We start from the raw sequence: 22,802 nt of genomic DNA on the forward strand, positions 1-22,802 counted from the left end.
ATTGAAACTGTTTGTGATAGCTCAAAATGTTGTCTCATATTTATGTGCCAATACGAGCGTTGTGCATCGCCCTCTTCTACAAATACATGCAGAATACAGTAGCGTCATACCCCTTGGCACCGATCGCGACGGGTACTGACGGAGCTGATTACGGCCTCCAGCTAGCCCGGCCACCAAAGGCCATTTTCGAGATAAAAGCAGTGAGTTTAGTGAATCCAAATGTTGCTGACCATTCAAGTAGATAACGAATTTATAAAGCCTCTTCAACCTGATACATTTGCTATGGTGAATATATTTTTCTTAAATAAAGGAGCTAGTAAATTTAGTTTTTCTATTATTTTCAATTTCATTTACTTGTATACCATTAGCAATCACATATATAGTTCTGCAAGATTATAGTCTACCCAATCAGTAACTCAGGCTTGATTTCCAGCAGCGACACCTAATCAATGCCGGCATAAGTTCTTTATCCTTCTGATGATACAACAGAGTCTAGCAAGAGAACTTAAAAAACTTCAACACGGAGTCTACACCAATTTCTCCACGCCACCGACTATTCCTCGTCCGAACTCTCATACGCTAAACCAAGTAAGCTTACAGCTGCATGCTGCGACTTGGCCTCCGCTGGATCACCTGGTTTTGACAGAGGTTGCACAAAGCTGACTGGCCCTTGAGACGGTTCATTTTCACCTTCAGGCGTAGACATTTTCCTCACAGAATCTTCTTGTTCCTGCTTAGGTCTATCGCCCTCTGCTGTTTGTCGAGGGCTGCTGACTTTTGCTCGCTTTGGTTTGATCTCAACAATCTTCTTCAAGAGATCACGTTGCCTGCCCATAACAAGGTATGTGCCAAATCAGAAGGCAAAAGTATCATTGATGGAAACAGAGTCTTTTCTCGCACACGGCTTACCTTATATCACTTTTGGGTCTAGGCTCGACGCGAAGAGCCGCAGGAATAGGAGGTGCAGAATCAGCTAGAACTGCTGCTTGGTAATGCCAGAGTTAAAGAAATCAAACAAACAAACTGACAGAGTTATCGAAATGTGGAATGCTGCAAGCTGCGATAAGATGCAAAACTACCCCTAGGCATGTGAATATTGTGCTGCAACTGCATGGCCAATGACAAGAAATCAAATAATAGATGTGGAAAATAGCATGCATGCATAGCGAGAACGCTTGGATTATACTAAAGATTGTCTTGTAAAACGTGTGGGAGATGCTATAATGTACTATCATGCAAGAGAGGATATCTTAAAGGCAGCAAATGCCCGCTTCTCTGTACGACGGAGGAGACGCTCTGCATCTTCCTCAGCCTCCATTTGCTCTTTAAGGTAAAGCAAATCATCACTGTCCAATGCTGAACAACATCAAAGTAAACAAGGTTAACAAGGAGCCAGCACGAATTCTTCATTAAAGACGCATGAAATACCTCCTCGCCCATGAAGGTAGCCTCCCCGCTCACCAGCAACATCCTGCATCTGTTGGCATCAACCGCCCAGTAGAAAGCCAAAATCCCTGTCAGGGCATGTTATCAGAACATCGTAAATCAATGCCTATTGCAGACACACTGAGTAATGGGATCAATTTTTCAAGAAGAGCGAGTAATCTCATGGCCACAAGCCCACAACTGACAGCAAGTTAGATACTGTTCCGAACACAACACTGATCAGAGCAGATAATGTATGCTACCTAAACCTAACACAGCCTTGATCTTTTTCCTGATCACATCGAATGATTTCTCACAATCTAAAGTAAACTCCCTGAATTTAAGCTCATTGGTACAAACATATCAAAGGCCTTCTGCACTTATCTATATCTGTACCCAGCACAATACCGTGTCAAAACTCAAAAACAGACCACTTTCTTTCCATGACCCTCATTTCAAATATCAAAACTATCCAATATTCGATGTGAGAATCGATAATGTAACTTAGATTTTGGCAGCTAAACTAATTTCCCAAAAAATAAGATACCTACCAGGACAGTGCTACTAAGTAATTATAACTCAATTTATTCAGAATTTAATCAGAATTATTTTTGCAAGAGCATTCCGGTTAACCTTTGCTACCATGCGCTGGAAGGTGACATCCTCATCGTCGATCTTGTCCTTTCCCTTCCCATACTTTCTATCTGCATATGCATAAGCACAAAGGTGATGATTTGATTTAGGAAAATGTCCAATAAACCAAAAAGGAGAAGAACCACTTGTCCACACTGGGACTGGAGAATGATGAAATCACTAACCTTTAGGGTCGCTGAGGTTAGTGTACTCACGAACCTCACGTCCAGACATGTCTGAGAGCTCAGGTAGCCCTATTTATATTCAGATCCAACATTAGGTACAATTTTTCGAACCGAGAAGGGTAAAAGTTTGAACAGAGTTTTTTGAAAAAACAATAATTGGTATAGGAAAAACAATAAAGAACCTTTCAAAGAGAAATGGTATGACTCAACTGAGTCAACCAATTGGCAATTTCACTCAAGCAATGAATTGGTAGTTGAGCTCTTACTGTCTCAAACTACCGTCCAAACACAAATGGTGTTAACTTGTCATGGCTGGCAGTTTCTAACTTTAGCAATCCTGTGACTTTGTTGTCAGAAAGTACTTTTTCTATAAGACAACTTGACATCTCAATACATGGCAACTGAATGTGCTATACTGTACAACATTTGCAATCTGGACATGTGACAGATAATTCTAACAACTATTTATGATGGACCCAGTATCCAGTATTGGATCCATCTCCTATGCTCATTCTCTGAGCTCTTACAGTAAAGGACATTCAAATGAGCATAGGAGATGGATCCAATACACTCCTGGTACAGTGATTTTAGCTCATAAAAAGCAGAATAATTTGGCAGGAGATGATGTATGCAAGTGTTTGAGGATGTTTGTTGCAGCTGTGGGCGAGCCTGGGGCATGTGATCAAGATGCAGTTTCAGGTGTGGCTGATAAGACAGATGCAATGCAAGGTGCAAACAGGACATAATTAGTGATGCAGCAAAATCAGCATCAAGGTTGGTGAAGGAATCCCCAAATTTGAAGCAGTCACCCAGAGGCAGACTTGATGTGAGGCTTGGGGTTTGGGGGCTACGCCGAAGTCAAAATTCATCCGATAAGTAAGTAAATGGGCCAACAATTTGAGTAGTCCCCTATCCTAAAGAAATACGATGCTCTGCCCTCTCGGCCATCAATCAGAGACAAAAAAGGAGAAATAACTAGCAGCTCAATCAGATCTGAGGCTTGCTCTTCCCTAGCTCTAGGTCGTCAATCTGTTAACTAAGCATGTGATACTACTGCCACCAATGTAGCACAATCATTTTCTTCAGACCTTTTTTGTTTCAAATAACTTGCTTCTACTTGCTGGGTGCCACCCTGCCAACTCCCAATGATGCCAAGCAGGGCACTCCAATTTAATAACCAATTGTAATGCGAGAGCTGGAGGAGCCAATGGATACTCAACCCTAGCTGCTCAGGCAAACTGGGTCGGTAGATAATACATGAGATAATGAGGGGACGAAATAACAGAGTCAATACGCAATAACAGGCTACTCTTAAGTCTTAACCCTAGGTTGGGCAGGGGCAGTGGAGGCGCGCGCATCCACCCGCGAAGGGAGGGCGACGGCCGACGGAGAAACCGAGGAAGGCGAGGCCTACCTCAATCTGATGCGGTGCGTCGGAGAGAGGTGGGCGTTGCGGCGGCGGAGGAGTCCAACTTGCGGCGGACCGGGCAGAGCGTGTCGCCGTGTCGCTCGGGAGGAAGAGGGACGCCGCTGACCGCTTGGCACGGAGAGAGAGGGAGGAGAGGAAAATAATAGAAGATACTCTAGGAAAATTACTTCCAAACGGATCGAACCCAACAGCCCCTAGGTTGGAAATCGGCCCGCAACGCTGATCGTTTCCTCTGGACGGCCCATTAGCTCTCGGCCATTCCTACGTTTTTTTCACCGGTTCGCCTCGTTGACTCGTACTCGAGCACTGAACAAAGAGAGCAGCGGCGGCGCCCCCTCCCCATCCGGCGTTTCTCTACCTTCCCCTAAAAACTCCGTCGATCCCTCCGGCGAAGTCCTCTCCCGCTTTCCTACATCGGGTCTCCTCTGACCACCCTTGTGCGACATCCTACTCCAAAAAAAAGGCGGTCAGGTGCGCCCCTGCTCTCTTCGCATGAAGCAATCCAGTACTCCGAATGCCCCCCTGCCAACGGTGCTGCTGGCCACGGCGCTTTGTAACGCCCCATTCCAATTTGGTTGCAGGATTTGAAAAAATAGTCACTCCATCACCAGGTATGTGTACTTACTACAGAAAAAATATATAGTCAACTTCTCCATCACCAGCTTCAGCAATGTTTTGGTTTTATTTCTTTCATCCTATGTTCGCTTTCGCTAAAATTGGGCGTTCACCGCTCCAAATGGGCTGTTGCAACTTCCAAGGAATTCAAACTTGGTCCTGTTCTCTCCTCCAGCGCACCAGCTTCTCCAGGAACTCTTTCACCTGAGAACAATTAAAATTATTTAGCATTCAATTTGTTGGATACAGCCAAAAAGATTACTCCTACATGCATACTCGTGAGCCTAGATTCATTACCTCACTGGGGTTCTTTAGAGAGTACTCAGCTGCAGTCCTCTTGCGCCACTTGCAGACGCGGATTCCAAATCCACCTTCCTCAGAAAGCACCTGAATGCAACAAAGTAGATTTTTTTCCCCATCTAAATGAAGCTTTAAATCCATTAGGTTTCACTGTTCAGATGATGTTCTGAAGTTTTTTACCTTAAAAGCGTCTTCATCAGTCTTATCATCACCAATATAGATTGGTAAGATCCGAGAGCTGTCCCAGCTATGTTTGTTGGTGAGCTGCTGGAGGAGGTACTTGACGGCGTCTCCCTTGTCGAATTTCGGCCCTGGACGAACCTCTCGAACCTATAGAAAATGTTATAACATTCAAACCCGATTAAATATTCAAAGAAACTGAATAAATACACAACATTTAGGGCTAAGGTAATACAAAACTACAAGTATAGGGGATTTTAACTAATACCCACCAGTCTACGACTAAGTATAGTAACAGAAAAGCACACAACTGCTCTAATTGGCCACTTAATGATAAACATGACGAGTGGGTCCCGGGGGTCACAAAAAAATGAAATATTTTATAAAAAAATCTGTATAGTACTTCTAAGATTAAGCCAATTTGACTGATTTTTTTTAAAAAAATAAAAAATACCTTTAAAAGCCAGTAATTCAGTCCATCTTGTATAATCAACCTGGGAAAATTTTCGCCCATTTTGCCCAACTGGTTAAAGTTTATACAGTTTTTGGTAAGACTCGGCCAAACTTGTTTCAAACATTCAAAGTTTTCAAAATAATCGGAAAAAATTCCAGTAACCCAATACATCTTTAGTGATAAATTCGGGAATGTTTCGGCCTATTTTGCCTAGTCGTTTTTAAATCTGTAAAATTTTCATAAGATTGGCCAATTTTGGTTATGCAAAATCCTTAAAAAAATCCAGTAATTCTATGCATCTCCAATGATAAATGTGGCAAATTTGCAGCCCGTTTTGCTTAGCCGTTTTAAAGGCTGGGACAGTTTGAGATTCAACCAAATTTCATTCAAAAAATAATTATTCAAAATGGTCTGGAAAATTTCATTTAATTCAATACATATTCAATAATGAATCTGGAAACATTTTAGCCCTTTGGCAAGCTGTTTTAGAGTTTGGAAAATAGTTGCAAGATTCAACCAAATTTGTTTCAAAATGTCAAAGTTTTCAAATAAATCAGGAAAAAATCCGTAAGTTTCACCCATGTTTCCTAGCTGTTCTAATTGTTGGACAATTTTTTGTAAGATTCACCCAATTTGGTTCAAAATTTTGAAGTCCTAAAAAGTCCGGAAAAATTCCAGTGGTTGGAGTTATTTTCTCTCATAATTTTGGGAAATTTAGAGCCCATTTTCCCCATCTGTTTTAAAGTTTAGGCGGTTTTGTAAGATCCGGCCAAGTTTGTTTAAAAATTCAAGTTTGCAAAGAAATCTGGAAAACATTCAACCAGTTGGAGTTATTTCTCTCATCATTCTGGGAAATCTTCAGCACATCTACAAAAGCCATTTGTGGCAGAATAAAAATCCAAGTTTGAATATTGTGTATATGCAAGTCCATCTTAATCAACTAGTTTGGTCAAGTGTTGCACTATATTCATGTAGAACACACATGCATAGAGCGAGATTACAAATAGTCAACATAACCTAGGACAAGTTTTTCTAGTTGAATACACCAAATAATTCAACATAACCTAGGACAAGTTTGTAGCCAAAATACACCCAATAGTTCAGCATAATCCGGGACAAGCTCCTCAGGGGAGAGAAGTGGGGGCAGTAGTCGGTACATGTCGTCTTCTCTGACGCCGGTGCGGTAGCCCCTACGGTCTCTAGTGCACGGGAACGTGCCTATGCCTGAGTGGTGGAGGGATCGAGAGGGGACAGACATCAGGGTTGGGCCGGTTAGGAGGTCGGGGAGAATGTTGGTATCAAGGAGCTCTAATATGTGCTTTGTTTGAGTTGGAGACCAGGTTCGACTCATATCGTGTCGGCTCAAGCTGAGGTTTGGAGGTCGAGGCCAAAAAAACTAGCCAAGCCAAATTTGAATATATGAATGATTGGGACCCGGCCAACTCTGCTTATCTGGTCTCAACATAGTTGGTCCCAAGCCCGGGTAAAGGAGGAGGGTTGTAATAGAGTTGGTGAGCTAACGTCAAAACTCAACCACTCTTATGGAGATGAAACCCAGAAGAACACCGTTGGGGTGTAACCCTCTTAGCAACATGACGTATTGTAACTCGGGTGTGGTGTTAAATGGACAAGGATCAGGTTGTCACCCCCTTGGTCGCCCGCTGAATCTTGATGTGGATACGATGAGAGTGAGGATCGGGTCGTCACGTCCTTAGTGGCGCGCTACATCAACGTCCGGATGTACTGAGAAATGAGCAAGGGTCTTCGCATTTGTCTCGACGAGTGTGAACGGTAAGGAAGCTAGCCGAGCCTAGTAGGATTCACATAGGTAGCTGGAACGTTGGGTCGCTGACGGGTAAGCTACGGGAGTTGGTTGATACAACGGTGAGGAGAGGTGTTGATATCCTATGCGTCCAAGATACTAAATGGAATGGACAAAAGGCGAAGGAGGCGGAGGGTACCGACTTCAAGTTGTTGTACACGGGGACAACTATGAATGAAAGGACTAGGCATCTTGATCAACAAGAGCCTCAAGTATGGAGTGGTAGACGTCAAGAGGCAACTGGCCGAGGTATCCTGGTCAAGCTGGTCATTATGGACTTGGTTCTCAATGTTATCAGCGAGTATGCCCCGCAAGTAGGCCACAATAGAACACCAAGAAGGAGCTCTGGGAAGGCCTGGAGAACATGGTTAGGAATGTACCTATTGGCGAGAAGCTCTTCATAGGAGGAGACCTCAATGGCCATGTCGGTACATCTAACACAGGTTTTGAAGGGGTGCATGAGGGCTTTGGTTATGATAACAGGAATGAAGGAGAGGATGTCTTAAGCTTCGCTTTAGCCTATGACATGATCGTTGCTAACACCCTCTTTAGAAAGAGGGAATCCTAGCCAGTGCTTTTTAGTAGTGGTTAGCTAGATTGATTTCGTCCTCTCAAGAAGAGAAGACAGTCGTGCTTGCCCAGATTGTAAAGTGATGCCTGGAGAGTGTTGTCTCTCAACATAAGCTTGTGGTGGCTGACTTCCACTTTCGTATTCATGTCCAGCGAGAAGCGTGCCAAAGTCGCTAGAATGAAGTGGTGAAGCTCAAGGAGGAGGCAGCTCAGGCTTTCAAGAAGAGGTTACTAAGGAGGGCCCTTGGGAGGAAGGAGATGATGCAAACAATATGTGGATGAAGATGACGACTTGTGTTGGGGAGGTGGCTTTCGAGCAGTTTGGGTTACCAACGGAAGTAGAACTGAAGCTAAAGATACCTAGTAGTGGAAGGATGATGTCCAAAAGGCTATTAAGGAGAAGAAAGACTATTTCATACACCTACACCTGGATAGGAGGTAGACAATATATAGAAGTACAAGGTAACAAATAGGTCTGCAAAGCGAGCTATGAGTGAAGTAGGGGGTTGGACGTATGAGGACCTCTACTACCGTTTAAACACGAAGGAAGGCGAAAGGGACACCTATAAGTTGGCGAAGATCCGGGAGAAGAAGACGAGGAATGTCAACCAAGTCAAATGCATCAAGATGGGTGCAGATCGGCTTCTAGTGCAGGACGAGGAGATCAAGCATAGATGGCGAGAGTACTTCGACAAGATGTTCAATGGGGAGAATGAGAGCTCTACCATTGAGCTGGATAATTCCTTTGTTAGGACCAACGGGCGTTTTGTGTGATGAATCTAGGAGTTTGAGGTCAGGGGTCTAATTATATCCCCATTGAGGTGTGGAGGGGCCTTGGAGACATAGTGATAGTATGACTAACTAAGCTTTTCAACCTCATTTTTTGGTCAAACAAGATGCCCGAAATAAGTATGCGGGGTATATTAGTACCAATGTTCATGAACAATGGGGGTGTTCAGAGGTGTACTAATTACCATGGAATTAAGCTGATGAGCCATACAATGAAGCTATGGGAGAGAGTCATTGAGCACCGCTTAAGAAGAATGATAAGCATGACCAAAAATCAGTTTGGTTTCATGCCTCCAAAGTCGGCCATGGCAGCCATTTTCTTAGTACAACAACTTATTGAGCTATACATGGAGCAAAAGGAGGATTTGCATATGGTGTTCATTGACCTGAAGAAGGTCTATGATAAGATACCTCAAAATGTCATGTGGTAGGGCTTGGAGAAACACGAATTCCCAATAAAGTACATTGCCCTCATCAAGGACATGTACAATAATGTTGTGATAAGTGTACGAACAAGTTATGGAGAAATTAATGACTTTCCAATAAAATAGGACTGCACCAAGGGTCAGCTTTGAGCCCTTGCCTTTTTTGCTTTGGTGATGGATGAGGCCACAACGGATTACAAGGAGATATTCCATGGTGTATGCTCTTTGCGGATGATGTGGTACTAGTCGACGATAGTCAGATGGGGGCTAATAGGAAGTCAGAGCTGTGAAGACAGACTTTGGAATCGAAGGTTTTAGGCTTAGTACAACTAAAACTAAGTACATGAGGTGCGGTTTTCGTGCTGTTAGGCATGGGGAGGAGGTTAACCTTGATGGGCATATGGTATCTCAAAAGGATACCTTTCGATGTTTCGGGTCAATACTGCAGAAGGATGGTGATATCGATGAAGATGTACGCGATCGAATCAAAGTTGGATGGATGAAGTGGTGCCAAGCTTCTGGCGTCCTCTGTGATAAGAGAGTGCCACAAAAGCTAAAAGGCAGGTTCTATAGGACAACAATTCGTCATGCGATATTGTATGGCGTTGAATGTTGGCTAACTAAAATGCGACATGTCCAACAGTTAGGTATTGCAGGATGCACATGTTGGGATGGATGTGGCAACACAAGAAAGGGTCCGGTACGGAATGATGATTTACGGAGTTGGGGTGACACCGATTGAAGAGAAGCTTGTCCAACATCATATGAGATGGTTTGGGCATATACAACGCAGGTCTCTAGAAGTGCCAATGCATATCGGATGGTTAAAGCGTGTTGATAATGTCAAGAGAGGTCGGGTTAGACCAAACTTGGCATAGGAGTCCGTAAAGAGAGATATGAAGGACTGGAATATCACCAAAGAACTAGCCATGGACAGGGGTGCGTGAAAGTTAGCTATCCATGTGCAGAACCACTCCAACTTGTTTGGGACTAAACGGCTTTGTTGTTGTACTTTTTAAGTGGCTGGTGAGAGAAATTGTGGGTATCTTTTTCTTGAAAAAAGAAGACTTGTGGGTATCAGTTAAAATTCCCTAGAGTTGTGGTTTTGTGTTAGATCAGCCCCAAATATTGTGTATTTGTGCGATTTCCTCTAACTCTACTTACCTTTTTACCGTTGGTCACCTTGAGATTGGGAAATTCTTCTGTCACAATTCTCATCACGATGTTCTTAAGTAAGTCCTTATCCTGCCAAAAAGGGAGGCCAAACGTGAGATGGATTTTCTCAATATAGCGAGGCAACAATGTTAAAACTTGAGTTCAGTTTTACCTTTTCCCTGCGAACTTCCCGGTAGTGCACAGAAACGCAGAACTTGTTGTTTTCCACACTGGCACCTTTGATCTCTCTGACAGCCTCTTTTAGACGCTCTGTGGCCTATTGTGCATGCAGTGTATTAGTATTTCCATAATTCAATCAACTTGAATAACCAATATGCAAACTAATAACTGATTGTAGTATATACCTCAGCTATTATCTGTAAATACTCGCTGTTAGGTTGGAAGGGATCTGTTCCGTCATTCTGCAGTAGAACATTTACAAAACTTAGGAGCGTTAAAGGCAAACGAAGCATGATTTTTGTGATAAGCATTATAATAAGTTACTTACTTACTTACTTACGAAGCCTTTTATCCCAAACAAGTTGGGGTAGGCTAGATATGAAACCCTTTCACGAGGACTTCCCAGGAGGTCACCCATCCTAGTACTACTCTTGCCCAAATGGGTTTCATACCCAAAAGACTGGCTAGTTTTTACGTTGGCTCGTCAAGCCTATCACAACCCTTAGATATGAAACCCTTTCACGAGGACTTCCTAGGAGGTCACCCATCCTAGTACTATTCTCGCTCAAATGGGTTTCATACCTATGGGACTGGCTAGTTTTTACGTTGGCTCGCCAAGCCTATCACAACCCTCCTCCTTTACCCGGGCTTGGGACCGGCTATGCCTAGAAGACATAGGCGGAGTTATAAGCATTATAATAAGTATGGGAGTTAATTACATCTGCAGTACAACAGCTTGTAGCGAACTAACAAAATCATACACAAACTAACCCCCCCCCCCCCCCCCCCCCCCCCCCGAAAGATGGTACAGTAATTTATCTGTCAAATGGAACCCATACATAGGTAGAGCACCAGGGCCCAGGCCACGCACACATGGCAGTTAACAGCTATAGACAGTACACCGTTAGGATTAACGGAAATTGCATCAAAATGTGCTGTTTGTTAAGTTTGTGTACCATTTTTATGGGGTTTTTAGTTTATTTATGGTTCTGTTAGTTCGCTGCGAGTTCTTGTACTACAGGTGTAATTAACTCGTATGGCTGAATGTATCTATGAGCAGAGTCTGGGGTAATAGAAGCTTCCATTATATAAAAAAGTAGACTACATTTCGGTATTGCAAGAGTAGACAGTGACTTACCAGTTGGATGTCCTGCCCATGGCTCCCTGCATAGTGCAGCTCGTCGAGCTGTATGAACCCTTTCGCCTGAACATGATAGCAAAGCATGTCGAGTCAATGTTTAGAGATGTATAGAACCCCAAATTAAAACGTTGTAGATTTGTTACTATCCTAGTACCTTTTCACAGCTCCTTCCGGTGACGACTGAAGTCGAGAACGCCATCGCAAGTTCTCTAACAGCATTACGCGTCTGGAGATTTCAAATTGGGGATGAAGATGATTCAGACATCTTAACTAGTAGCATGTAAATATTGGTCAAGCTCATTAGGCTTACCTGCTCGGACATGAAGGCCCTTTCAGGCTTTTTCACAATCGGCGTTAACGTACCGTCGTAGTCTAAAAACATCACAATTGTCTTTCCTTGGACGTTGGCTATGATATCATCAAAGAACTTTATGGCAGAAGGGCGTTTAGCCTGCAAAAATAAAACATTAGAAATTCTTTACATATGTCAGTCAGCAAATAATTCAAAATTTTGAGATTGAATATTATGCGATTATTAGAACATATGTCGAACACCATTAAATTGTGTTGTGAGTATTGATACAGAAATAGCAACAGCAGCAATTTATGTTCGAAAATCAGTGGATGGAACAGTATGTTTTATTCAGTGTGGAGGAATCCTGGTGTCAGCCGTACTAAAGAGCAAGGCAGTGTAGCAAACTAGCAATACTTACTGAAAAAGGTAAAAAGGTACAATATAAACTGAAACATATAACAAAAGTCTTTCGAATTTGAAATCATTGATTGAAAGGTGTAATGTCGTGATTTTATTCATGGAAGCTCTAGAGGAGTACAGAAAGCCAAATGGGCCCCCAATTTGAGTGGGTTGGCCCTCAAGACCCAAAGATCCACGTCCCTCTTGCAGCAACCTATAATGGGTTTTGATCTTTCAAGATTGCTTGAAAGATTTCACAGGCTTGAATCCCTGACTCTACCTTCCACCCGAGATGAAATAAATCAAATTGTTAAAAAGAGGCCATTGGACAAGGCCCTAGGCTCAAATGCTTTTAATGGGATGTTCATAAAGAAATGTTAAGAGTATTATATTTGAAGATATATTCAGACTATGTGATGATTTCTACTTGGGCAAAGCCAAAATGGAGAATTTCAATGGTTCCTTAAGTACTCTGGCCCCATAAAACAATCTTTGGAGAATGGTCATGACTATAGGCCTATCTCTTTAACCAATTTGTGTATTAAGTTTCTAATGAAGATATTGGCAGATACACTCCAAAGGGAAATCTTAAATTGTTCACATACCAATCAATATGACTTCATTAGGGAAAGAACAATCCAAGATTGCTTGGCTTGGACTTATATCAAATGCCAAAAATCAGGAAGGTTGAATGGAATATTGAAGTTAGAATTTTGATAAGGCGTTTGACATAATTGAACATTTTGTGATACTTGCAATTCTGAAATAGAAGGGCTTTTACAAAAGATGGTTGCAATGGGTGGAACTAGTTTTGTCATCAGCGATGCCATCAATACTATTGAATGGAGTTTCAGGGAAGCAATTTGTGTGTAAGCTTGGAGTGAGACAGGGCGACTCTCTCTCTCTCTCTCTCTCTCTCTATTGTTTGTTTAGGCGCAGATCTACCATTAACTATGGTGAATGAGGCTTATAGGAGTGTCACGCTTTCTCTTCCAACTAGCAATGTGCACTTGCGTTGCAACGGATCCAAAGTAGAATAATACATGTTCACAAACTTGAAAGAAAAACACTCTAGTTTTGGTATATATATCGCAAAAAATATACTCGTATTAGGTTTCACTCAAAATATATTCCTCGTGGCTGTTTTGATGAGGTGGGGGAGGGATGTGGTTGCTTTCAAGATACTAAGGGGTTTCTGCAATTGGAGCAGAGAAGTGGGGTCTTGTTGAAAAACTGCCACGGCTTACATCACAGTCGTTAGATGCAGATCTGATGGTCAGAAATGACGGATGGCAGACACACCATCATCACCAACTGAGTCTTTTATAGGAGTAGAGATACGTGAACTTGATAATCAAGATTTTCAGATGATGGCATATTGCTTGTACTGCCAGCATCTAAAGGTCAGCTTTTGCACCTCAAGTCTCTGCTCCAAACATTTGCTTCCTCAACCGGTAACTAACACAAATCCTCAATGATGTCTATTAATGTGCTGGAGGAATTAGCAGGCTCCTTTGGTTGTCAAATTGGGACTTGGCTCCCTCTGGGCACTACTAGACCCAAAGTGGAGGAATTTTACCGAAAAAGGGTTTCCCCCCGCTTTGTATTCCAAAGCAACCAACACCGATATAGGATCGCTGGGGCGAACAGCATAACAAGCCCAAAAGAAAAAGAAGAAGAAGCAAATGCCAACAACGGCAGCTCGACAAAGCGCGGATGACCCGCCACCGCTACGCCCACCAGAGACAAACCACTACAACTCGAGGCTCCGGACCACCGCGTACAAAACAGCACCTCCAAGAAGGAAAGCGACGCCGACGACGCTGCTGCCCGGACATGTCCTAGGGTTTCCCCGGCACGCGGAGGGAGGTGGGGGATGGATATCACCGACACCCTCCAGGAAGGAATGGTGGCACCCGCAGGTGTCACCGCATCGGGGCCGAAGACCGGCAAGGATTTCTCCCGTACTCCAATCCCCACCGCCCAACGGACCGGAGCCGACCAGCCAGACCGTCGCCCACCACCATGCGCCATCGTGGTTGCACCGTCACCCACGCCGCCTCACTGCGGACACCAACACGAGGCCAAGAGGACCGGAGAGAAGCGCCCCGCGGAGGGAGAAGCAGCACCAAAGTCGAACGGGAGGGAACCACCTCCACCGCCGTCGTGCGGGAGGCCAGAGCCTCCGGCACCGTCGCGGTAGCCGTCCGGACGCGGCAGCAGGGCATGCCAGGCCACCCCTAGCTCGGCCAGGCCCGAAACGGGCCCGCTAAGCCCTGCCGCCACGCTGCCAAGCTGGTGATGGCGCCGCCAGCACCCTGCCGCTCATCGCCTCTCCCTCGCCTCCCGGAAGCCATGAAGCAGACCCACCCCACCGCCGGCCCGCCCAGGCCCAGAGGGGGCCTGAAGGGCCCAGATCTGGGCCAAGCGGGTGCCGCCAGACCGTGCTGCCGCGTCGCCCCGCCGCCAACGGCGCCGCTGCCGTCCAGAAATCCACCCCCGCTCGCGCCAGGAGCCACTGCCGCGCGCTGGACGCGCCGCCCTAGAAGCACCGCCCGGGGTCGCCCCGTCCCGCGCCGACGGACACCCGAGAGGGGAAAAGCCAGGGGGCCGCCGCCACCAGCATCGCCCGGGCCAGGCCCGCAGCGGGCGACGGCGGCAGAGAGGAAGGGGGAGGGTGAGGCGCGCGGGGGAGAAGGCTGGGCGCGGCCAGCCGCCCGCGGGGGCGGCGCGGTCGCGGGAGAGGAGAGGGAGATGCCTCTGCGGTTCCATGTGCCGCAGTTTCAATGTGTGGAGGAATTTTCACGACTCATGATAGAGTAGAGCGTCATCTCACCGCTAGTGCTTCATTTTGTTCTGTGGGGTGCACCTGCAGTCGGTTAACTTAGCATCATCATCAACCAACATACTAGATGTGCAGTGTGTGTCCCTCTAGTAGTGCTTGAAATCATTGGTAGAACTAGATGGCACTGTCTTTGGAATGACTAGAAGAGTGTTCTTGCAGCATGGTCCATATAGAAGCAACATAATTGGAGAATATTTGAGCATCAGAGACCTACATTTTCTACATGGAGGCGAGGCTTCAAGAATTATGCCCCTTATGCACAGGATTAAAACTAGGAATGAGTATGTGTTCACAATTTGCCCTATATACCTTCTAGTCTTCTGTTTTTTTACTAGTTAGCCTCCCGTTTTCTGATTCTTAGCCTATACTTACCTAGTTTGTGCTTATTTAGACTAAGTTTTTAACAGCATTGTCGGGGCTTCCTTACAGTTTTCCCTCCAAAAACACTATCTGAACATAATGATACTATTCAAATATAGCATTTATTCGCAAACGGATTTCCATGTAATCTTTTATTTGGTAAGTGACATATTCCCATCAATAGAAAACATATTGAATCTTTAAGCAAAATAAAATACATCAGACAAACAACACATTTTTCCTAATGGGTGTTCAACTTCAGACATGGTTTTTTGTGCAGTTTGGCTCAAAAGTCTTTGTGGTTCATAAACTGGAAGTTATCTTTCTTTAAGTTATCATTTTCTTGCATTTTTTGTCTACATTCTACAAAATTGAGGCTTTGTTTCTAATGGACTAATGTTTAGCATTATCTTACATGGATAGGGCCTCTAGTTTTCGAATAACTTGGTGCATGCTGTGATGTAACAAGTGCTTTGCCTATTTGCGGCTAAATTGAGGTAAGACTAGACAATGCTTTAATGCATGTGATTTGAGTTCCTACTAATAATGCGTATTGCATGCCATCCACCTCTTTGGCGACCTCCATGTGGCAAACCTCCTATGGCTTAATTCCGCAAACATTGTACATTGTGTGTCTTCCTGCCATTCCGCAGACCTACAAAGGAGGGGGGCAGAAAAGATCTCCCACAACCGCCCATTAGCCTCAGTCATGCCATTGTAAAGATCATAGCCAAGGGGCCTACCATTCTTCTCAGGCTGCTCATGAACAACCTTGTTTCCAACACCCAATGTGCTTTCATCAAGAAGAGGGGCATCCATGACAACTTCATGTACGTTAGGAACCTTGCATGTAGGCTCCAAAAGAATAAAACATCTTCCGTCCTTTTCAAGTTTGACATCCACAAAGCCTTTGACTCTGTGCAATGGGGCTACATGTTCGACCTCCTCTAACGGAGGGGCTTCCTGAGTAGATTTCGTGACTGGATTAACGCCCTGCTTTGCACCTTGTCCTCGACAGTCCTGAATTGGTTTGTCGGCCCTCCCATCAATCATTGTCGGGGGTTAAGGCAAGGTGACTTGTTGTCCCTGCTCATTTTTGTCCTCACCATCAACCCCTTGTAGCAGATTCTTGATGTGGCCATTGGGCATGTACTCCTTCGCAAGATTCGGGGTCAGGGCACTATCTGTCGTACCTCCCTTTATACGAAGGCACGGTTATGTTTGTCGCCCCAATCAAAGAGGACATTCAAAACCTTGCGACCATTTTGAATTCCTTTGGGGAGGTCATGAGTTTGCCACTATTTCTAGAAGAACTACGATGTTCCTATTTGGTGTGGACACCTCAACCTTGATGATACCCTGTAGAGTTTGCCACCATGAGAACTTCCTCCCAATAAAGTACCCTGGCCTCTCGCTCCTGGCTTGGTAACTCAAGAGGGTAGATTTTGAGCACCGAGACAAGATTGTGGTAAAGCTCCCCCTTCATAGTGGAAGAATATTACTATGGCTGGTCGAACTGTGTTCATTAGACGTCCTTTCTTGCTAGCGGTGTACTACCTCACCCCTCGTTATCCCTTAAGTGTTCTCAATAGTGTCAAGAAGTTAGAGGGGGTGTTTCTTGGCTGGGAACGAACAAAGATGCGGGAGGGAAATTCAAGGTAAACTGTTTTCTGTTTATCGCCCCACCCACCTTGGTGGCCCTGGTGTGCTCCACCTCGAAAATTTCGCTAGAATGCGTCAGTTTACATCGCCATGGTTTGAGTGGAAGGATTCGAGAAGCCATGAGCGGATATGCACCTTTTTATGCCTCAACCACAATCACCATTGGTAATGATGAGGAGACCTTTTGGGACTCAATATGGCTGCTGGCTGCATGGAAGAAAACCGAAAGGCATCGCGCCCCTCATCTCTACGGCCTCCAAAGCATGCATGGATTATGAAGATTACAATGAGTAACGAGATATCCATGGCACACATCTTGGAGTTTGTTGACCTTTGGGATCTCCTAAACAACAACAACAACAACAACAACAACAACAACAACAATAGTCTCAAACAAGTTGGGTTAGGCTAGAGGTGAAACCCATAAGATCTCGCAACCAACTCATGGTTCTGCCACATGGATAGCAAGCTTCCACGCACCCCTGTCCATGGCTAGTTCTCTGGTGATACTCCAGTCCTTCAGATCCCTCTTTACGGACTCCTCCCATGTCAAGTTCGGTCTACCCCGACCTCTCTTGACATTATTGGCATGCTTTAGCCATCTGCTATGCACTAGCGCTTCTGGAGGCCTGCGTTGAATATGCCCAAACCATCTTAGACGATGTTGGACAGGCTTCTCTTCAATCGGCGCTACCCCAACTCTATCTCGTATATCATCATTCCGTACTCGGTCCTTCCATGTGTGGCCACACATCCATCTCAACATGCGCATCTCCGCCACACCTAACTGTTGAACATGTTGCCTTTTAGTCGGCCAACACTCAGCGCCATATAACATAGCGGGTCGAACCAGCGTCCTATAGAACTTGCCTTTTAGCTTTTGTGGCACTCTCTTGTCACAGAGAATGCCAGAAGCTTGGCGCCACTTCATCCATCTAGCTTTGGTTCGATGATTCACATCTCCATCAATATCCCCATCCTTCTGCAGGATAGACCCCAAATATCTGAAGATGTCCTTCTGAGGCATCACCTGCCCATCAAGGCTAACCTCCTCCTCCTTCTCGTGCCTAGTAGTACTGAAACCGCACCTGATGTACTCGGTTTTAGTTCTACTAAGTCTAAAGCATTTGGATTCCAAGGTTTGTCTTCGTAGCTCTAGCTTCCTATTGACCCCCGTCCGACTATAATCTACTAGCACCACATCATCCGCAAAGAGCATACACCATGGGATATCTCCTTGTATATCCCTTGTGACCTCATCCATCACCAGAGCGAAAAGATAAGGGCTCAAAGCTGATCTCTGGTGCAGTCCTATTTTAATCGGGAAGTCATCAGGTCGCCATCACTTGTTCGAACACTTGTCACAACAGTATCATACACGTCCCTGATGAGGGTAATGTACTTTGCTGGGACTTTGTGTTTCTCCAAGGCCCACCACATGACATGCCGTGGTATCTTATCATAGGCCTTCTCCAAGTCAATGAACACCATATGCAGGTCCTTTTGCTCCCTGTATCTCTCCATGAGTTGTGGTACCAAGAAAATGGCTTCCATGGTCGACCTCCCAGGCATGAAACCAAACAGATTTTTGGTCACGCTTGTCATACTTCTTAAGCGGTGCTCAATGACCCTCTCCCATAGCTTCATTGTATGGCTCATCATCTCTTTCCACGGTGATTAGTACAACTCTGAACATCCCCTTTGTTCTTGAAGATTGGTACTAATATACTCCGTCTCTATCCTTCTGGCATCTTGTTTGCCCAAAAAATAAGGTTGAAAAGCTTAATTAGTCATACTATAGCTATGTCTCCGAGGCCTCTCCACACCTCAATGGGGATACAATCAGGGCCCATCGCCTTGGCTCCTTTCATCCTTTTTAAAGCCTCCTTGACCTCTGGCTCCTGGATTCGCCACACAAAACGCCTGCTGGTATCATCAAGGGAGTTGTCCAGTTCAATAGTAGAGATCTCATTCTCCCCATTGAACAGCTTGTCTGAGTACTCCCGCCATCTATGCTTAATCTCCTCGTCTTTCACTAGGAGCTGGTCTGCTCCGTCCTTGATGCATTTGACTTGGTCAACATCCCTCGTCTTCCTCTCTCAAATCTTGGCCATCTTATAGATGTCTCTTTCGCCTTCCTTCGTGTCTAACCGCTGGTAGAGGTCCTCATACGCCCGACCCCTTGCTTCACTCACAGCTTGCTTTGCGGCCTTCTTTGAGTTCACCTAAATAACGATGCCAAGGATGACATAAGATGGAAGCTTTTGGCCAGCGGCGGCATTGGCATACAAAGCACAATACTTGCGAGCTACTCTTAACTTTGATGAACACAACTGTTTGGAAGTCATGGGCTCCCCCAAAGGTCGAATCCTTTGCATGGCTTGCTATCCAAAATAGGGTGTGTACCGCGGATCGACTTGAGAAGTGAGGTTGGCCAAAATTGTAGGCTTTGGCCCTTTTGCGTAAGGGCACAAGAATTGGCCACTCATCTCTTCTTCAGATGTTGTTTCATATTGAGAGTGTGGACGATGATTAAGGATTGGCTTGGATTGGAGGCCTTTGACTTATCTCGATGGGCATATGAGTGACCTATAAAATCTGTGTGGAACATGTCGAGTTCCACCACCGCGAACCAGAAAGCGATGGCTTTCCTCACTATGTTTGCAAATTGGGTCTTATGGAATGAGAGAAATGCTTGTGTCTTTCAAAACAAGTCCACGCCGCTACTATACATTTTGGTGCTCATCAAGAGTAAAGCCAATCTTTGGGACATGGTATGTGCTAAACATCTGAGAAACATCATGCTGTGAGAGTAACGCCTTTTCTAGTTCAGATGTGTTCTTTCTTTTGCAGCATCTCTGTAGTTCCCTTCTTAATTAATGGATGAGGCAATTCTTTTGCATCTGTTTTGAAAAATAGAAATACTAGTTGGGTTATTAAGAATTAAGATGAAACCGTACCGGCAATTTCCACCAAAGTAGAAGTAGGACCAATAATATTATCAGTGCGCCCGCAACACAACCCACCACAATCCAAACCTGCTTCTTCCCTGCATATATATACTTCACCCATTAGTCAATTATGTATAACAGAAAAGAATAGTTGGTTATACATATATATGTGGCCAACTCACCATTTTTTCCTCCGGGGGTGGCTAACCCGCCCTTGCCAACATCGAACAAGGGGCGTGGCTCCAACCTGTAGCTGCACGTCAAAGAAGATCTCCACTCGCTCTGATGTCCATGAAGAAAAGGTACGACCAGCAAATCCTCTAAACAGTCACTACAGTTGGCAGCTGACATTTTTGGGAAACATTCTGCAAGGCCATATATGCTGTATGTGCAAGCACCTCCTGCTAACTCTTTCTGCCCCGTGGCAGACATGTGAGGAGAAACTGCTGCCATCTTCACCAAATATGTGATCAATTCATTGATAGCCATGTCGAATACCTTGCTGCACTGGGCGGGCACCTGAGAACCATTGACCTTAGTGGCAACTTTGTGCACGGCCGAGTGAGATGGAAGGTCCTCGTCGGCGAATGCTAGGGTACAAACTTCGTAGTACATGTACACCCTCTTCCTCAATGGGCATATGACCTGTGCTTCCTGGAAGGCTTCGTCGAGACATGCCTTGCATGTAGATGCATCTGTACCAGGACGACAACGCCCCAGGCCATATACCCTGCTCCCCCAGGATCCGAGAACCTTTTTGTCAAAGAGATCTGGGGAGGAGGATACCGCATCGGGCAGCCCTGCAGACAGCTGCTCCAAGCTCTTCTGGTAGCTGCTGGGCACTGTGTAGTTCCCATCACAATCATGTGCCCAGTAACCAGGACTTGCTAGCGAGACTCGGGTGAGAACAAAAGCAAGGGCAGCCACTGCTGGTATCTTCATGCCTGCGCAGTAAACAAAATGTCAGTTAACTTGCAATTCATTCAGAACGATTCTACATGAACATGTTAAACAAACATTCTGCAAATTGAGTTGGTCCTGCGAACCAAATTAAATTAGGTAGAACATATAGAAGCACATCTAAAAATCCAGAACTTTGTTTTTGTGTTTTGGATAACACAATGTAGATTATGTTTAGTAAAGCATGGATCTGAATGTGTGAATAGGGGAACCATTCAGTGAAACAGGGCCACATTGTAACTCTACTGAGTTGAGTTCTTTTAAATTATTACATAGCATGCAGCTTAATAAAATTAATGTTTACATTCTTCCACTGGATTAATAAAAACATATGGTGGTTGGATATGCAGGGACGAGGCTGTGGAGCAAGGGGAAGCCGCTGCACTTGACAGAGCGAGGGGAAATGCGGTCGTGCAGTATTACGTATGCTGTATCTGAATGTCGAGGGAGTTACCATGTCGCGCTGTTTTTCTGAATGGTTTTTGGGTGAGCGTGCACGTTATCCCTGTAACACCGGAAGCCCAGGCAGCAAGGCATGTTCTGCTGTTCTGAAGGATTCAAGGTTTGACAGGGTTATCTTAGCTTCAGACTGTCTTTATTTGGCTAACAAGCTGAACTTTTCCTTGCTGGACAGAACGTCTGCTGGATATACATGATGCCGGCGTTGTGTGGGTTGACGAAGCCCTGGAACCGTTCCGTCCTCTCGTTTGTACTGAACAAGTTTTTTTTTTAAGATGGATAAACAAGTTTGGCAAAACGGTGACTCTTTAGGAAAATATAATTCTACTGAGTTGAGTTAATTCAGTCAAGTTTCTTTTTTTTTGTAAAAAAGACTGCCTGGTTTGTTGTGGGGCAGGACTCCTAGATTGCTGGACAGGTAGCGTTGTTTTCGCTGAAGAAGCAGGTCCCTAATGAAGAGAGGATTTTTGGCTCTAGGGCTCCATGGAGCCTGAAATTTTAAAAAATTCAAAAGCTGAATTTTAAAGTGTAAAAGAAATCTGAAAATAAATGCACAGGTACTTAGAGATGTATACTACATGTGTGTAAAATTGCAATATAAAATATGTTTTGATGTGAGCTGTACAAAAAATCAAAATCATGTATTTTTATAGTGAAAGTAAATGATTTTGTTATTTTTGTGTAGCTTGCATAAAAATGTATTTCACAATAAAACTTTACACACAAGTAGTATACATTCATAGATATGTGTGTTTCTTCAGATTTTTTTTGAAACTTAAGTCAGTTCTTTCAACTTTTAACAAGCCACGCTCCATGGAGCTTGGGAGCCAAACACAATTTCTGGTCCCTAATGAAGACCTCTTTGGAGACCTACTAATCGGCCCCTGTAGCGCCAAAACGAGAACTAGCCCTCAGGCGCGCGCTTGTTGTGGTTCGGCCAAGCTATGCGACCTTCCTTGGCTCACTCGGTTGACAGTTGACTTAAAAAAAAAACATAAAATTGAAAGAAAAATAACCTTGAAAAAAGTTCACAAGTTTTTTTAAAAAATCGAAATTGTAAAAACGTCATAAATTTAAAAAGAATCACAAAAAATTAAAAAAAATCACAAGTTAAAAATATTTGTGTGTTTGGAAAAGTATTTTAATTCAGAAAAGTTCATGCATTTGAAAAAAAAACTACAAAAACCAGATACCCAGCCCTGGAAACCGATGATGTGAGAGATGAGTGTTTGGACCGGCCCAGTTGCGCTAGTGAATAAGCACGGGAACAAGCTCCTCTTTGACGTTACCATGAGCCCAACCCACTAACGTTTGCTTAGGCTGCCGCTCGCTCTACGCCCACTAGTTTCGTATTTTGATTTTAGTTTCTATTTTACTACAATTTGTCTACTGTTCTTAGAAAGGAACCGACCGGTTGTTCAAATAACTTTCATTAATTTTATTAAATTTTATAAATTTATTGGTAATTTTAAAATTATTTGTGGATTTTAAAAGATGTTCATGAAATAAAAGGAATGCCCACATATTTGGCAAAGTGTTTATGGATTTTTATAAAGTTCATGAATTTT

At 44.3% G+C, this 22,802-nt stretch overlaps 2 protein-coding genes and 1 long non-coding RNA gene across 11 annotated transcripts; 1 reads left to right on the top strand and 2 right to left on the bottom strand.

Annotated features, from left to right (window-relative positions):
* Positions 1–393: 393 nt before the first annotated feature.
* LOC123044197 (uncharacterized) lies at positions 394–3,814 on the bottom strand. Of its 4 annotated transcripts, none has more exons than XM_044466868.1 (7): positions 3,658–3,814; positions 2,244–2,312; positions 2,059–2,129; positions 1,429–1,477; positions 1,250–1,356; positions 910–989; positions 394–827 (listed from the first exon to the last, which is right to left on the bottom strand). In XM_044466868.1, the coding sequence occupies exons 2-7, from the start codon at positions 2,290–2,292 to the stop codon at positions 554–556; spliced, it is 630 nt and encodes a 209-aa protein (XP_044322803.1). In that variant the 5' UTR covers positions 2,293–2,312; positions 3,658–3,814; the 3' UTR covers positions 394–553. The 4 variants fall into 4 exon arrangements, with proteins under 4 accessions (XP_044322803.1, XP_044322804.1, XP_044322806.1 ...); XM_044466869.1 differs by having other exon boundaries at positions 910–986; positions 3,658–3,812; XM_044466871.1 differs by having other exon boundaries at positions 910–986; positions 1,429–1,514; positions 3,658–3,784.
* Positions 3,815–3,941: 127 nt separating this feature from the next.
* LOC123044199 (uncharacterized) lies at positions 3,942–21,575 on the top strand. 6 transcript variants are annotated; one of them, XR_006419877.1, is made up of 6 exons: positions 3,947–4,143; positions 4,254–4,283; positions 15,626–15,699; positions 20,048–20,117; positions 21,126–21,337; positions 21,410–21,575. It is a non-coding gene; the product is annotated as an uncharacterized lncRNA (long non-coding RNA). The 6 variants fall into 6 exon arrangements; XR_006419874.1 differs by having other exon boundaries at positions 3,942–4,143; positions 21,126–21,575; XR_006419875.1 differs by lacking the exon at positions 20,048–20,117 and having other exon boundaries at positions 3,943–4,143; positions 21,126–21,575.
* Positions 4,287–20,272, bottom strand: LOC123044196 (probable trehalose-phosphate phosphatase C). Its single transcript, XM_044466867.1, has 11 exons — positions 19,998–20,272; positions 19,825–19,913; positions 11,614–11,754; positions 11,458–11,529; positions 11,301–11,366; positions 10,348–10,404; positions 10,155–10,259; positions 9,992–10,072; positions 4,768–4,917; positions 4,585–4,674; positions 4,287–4,491 (listed from the first exon to the last, which is right to left on the bottom strand). The coding sequence occupies exons 1-11, from the start codon at positions 20,266–20,268 to the stop codon at positions 4,435–4,437; spliced, it is 1,179 nt and encodes a 392-aa protein (XP_044322802.1). The 5' UTR covers positions 20,269–20,272; the 3' UTR covers positions 4,287–4,434.
* Positions 21,576–22,802: the final 1,227 nt, after the last annotated feature.

The sequence above is a fragment of the Triticum aestivum genome, chromosome 2B (assembly GCF_018294505.1).
Source record: "Triticum aestivum cultivar Chinese Spring chromosome 2B, IWGSC CS RefSeq v2.1, whole genome shotgun sequence".
NCBI classification, from domain to species: Eukaryota; Viridiplantae; Streptophyta; class Magnoliopsida; order Poales; family Poaceae; genus Triticum; species Triticum aestivum.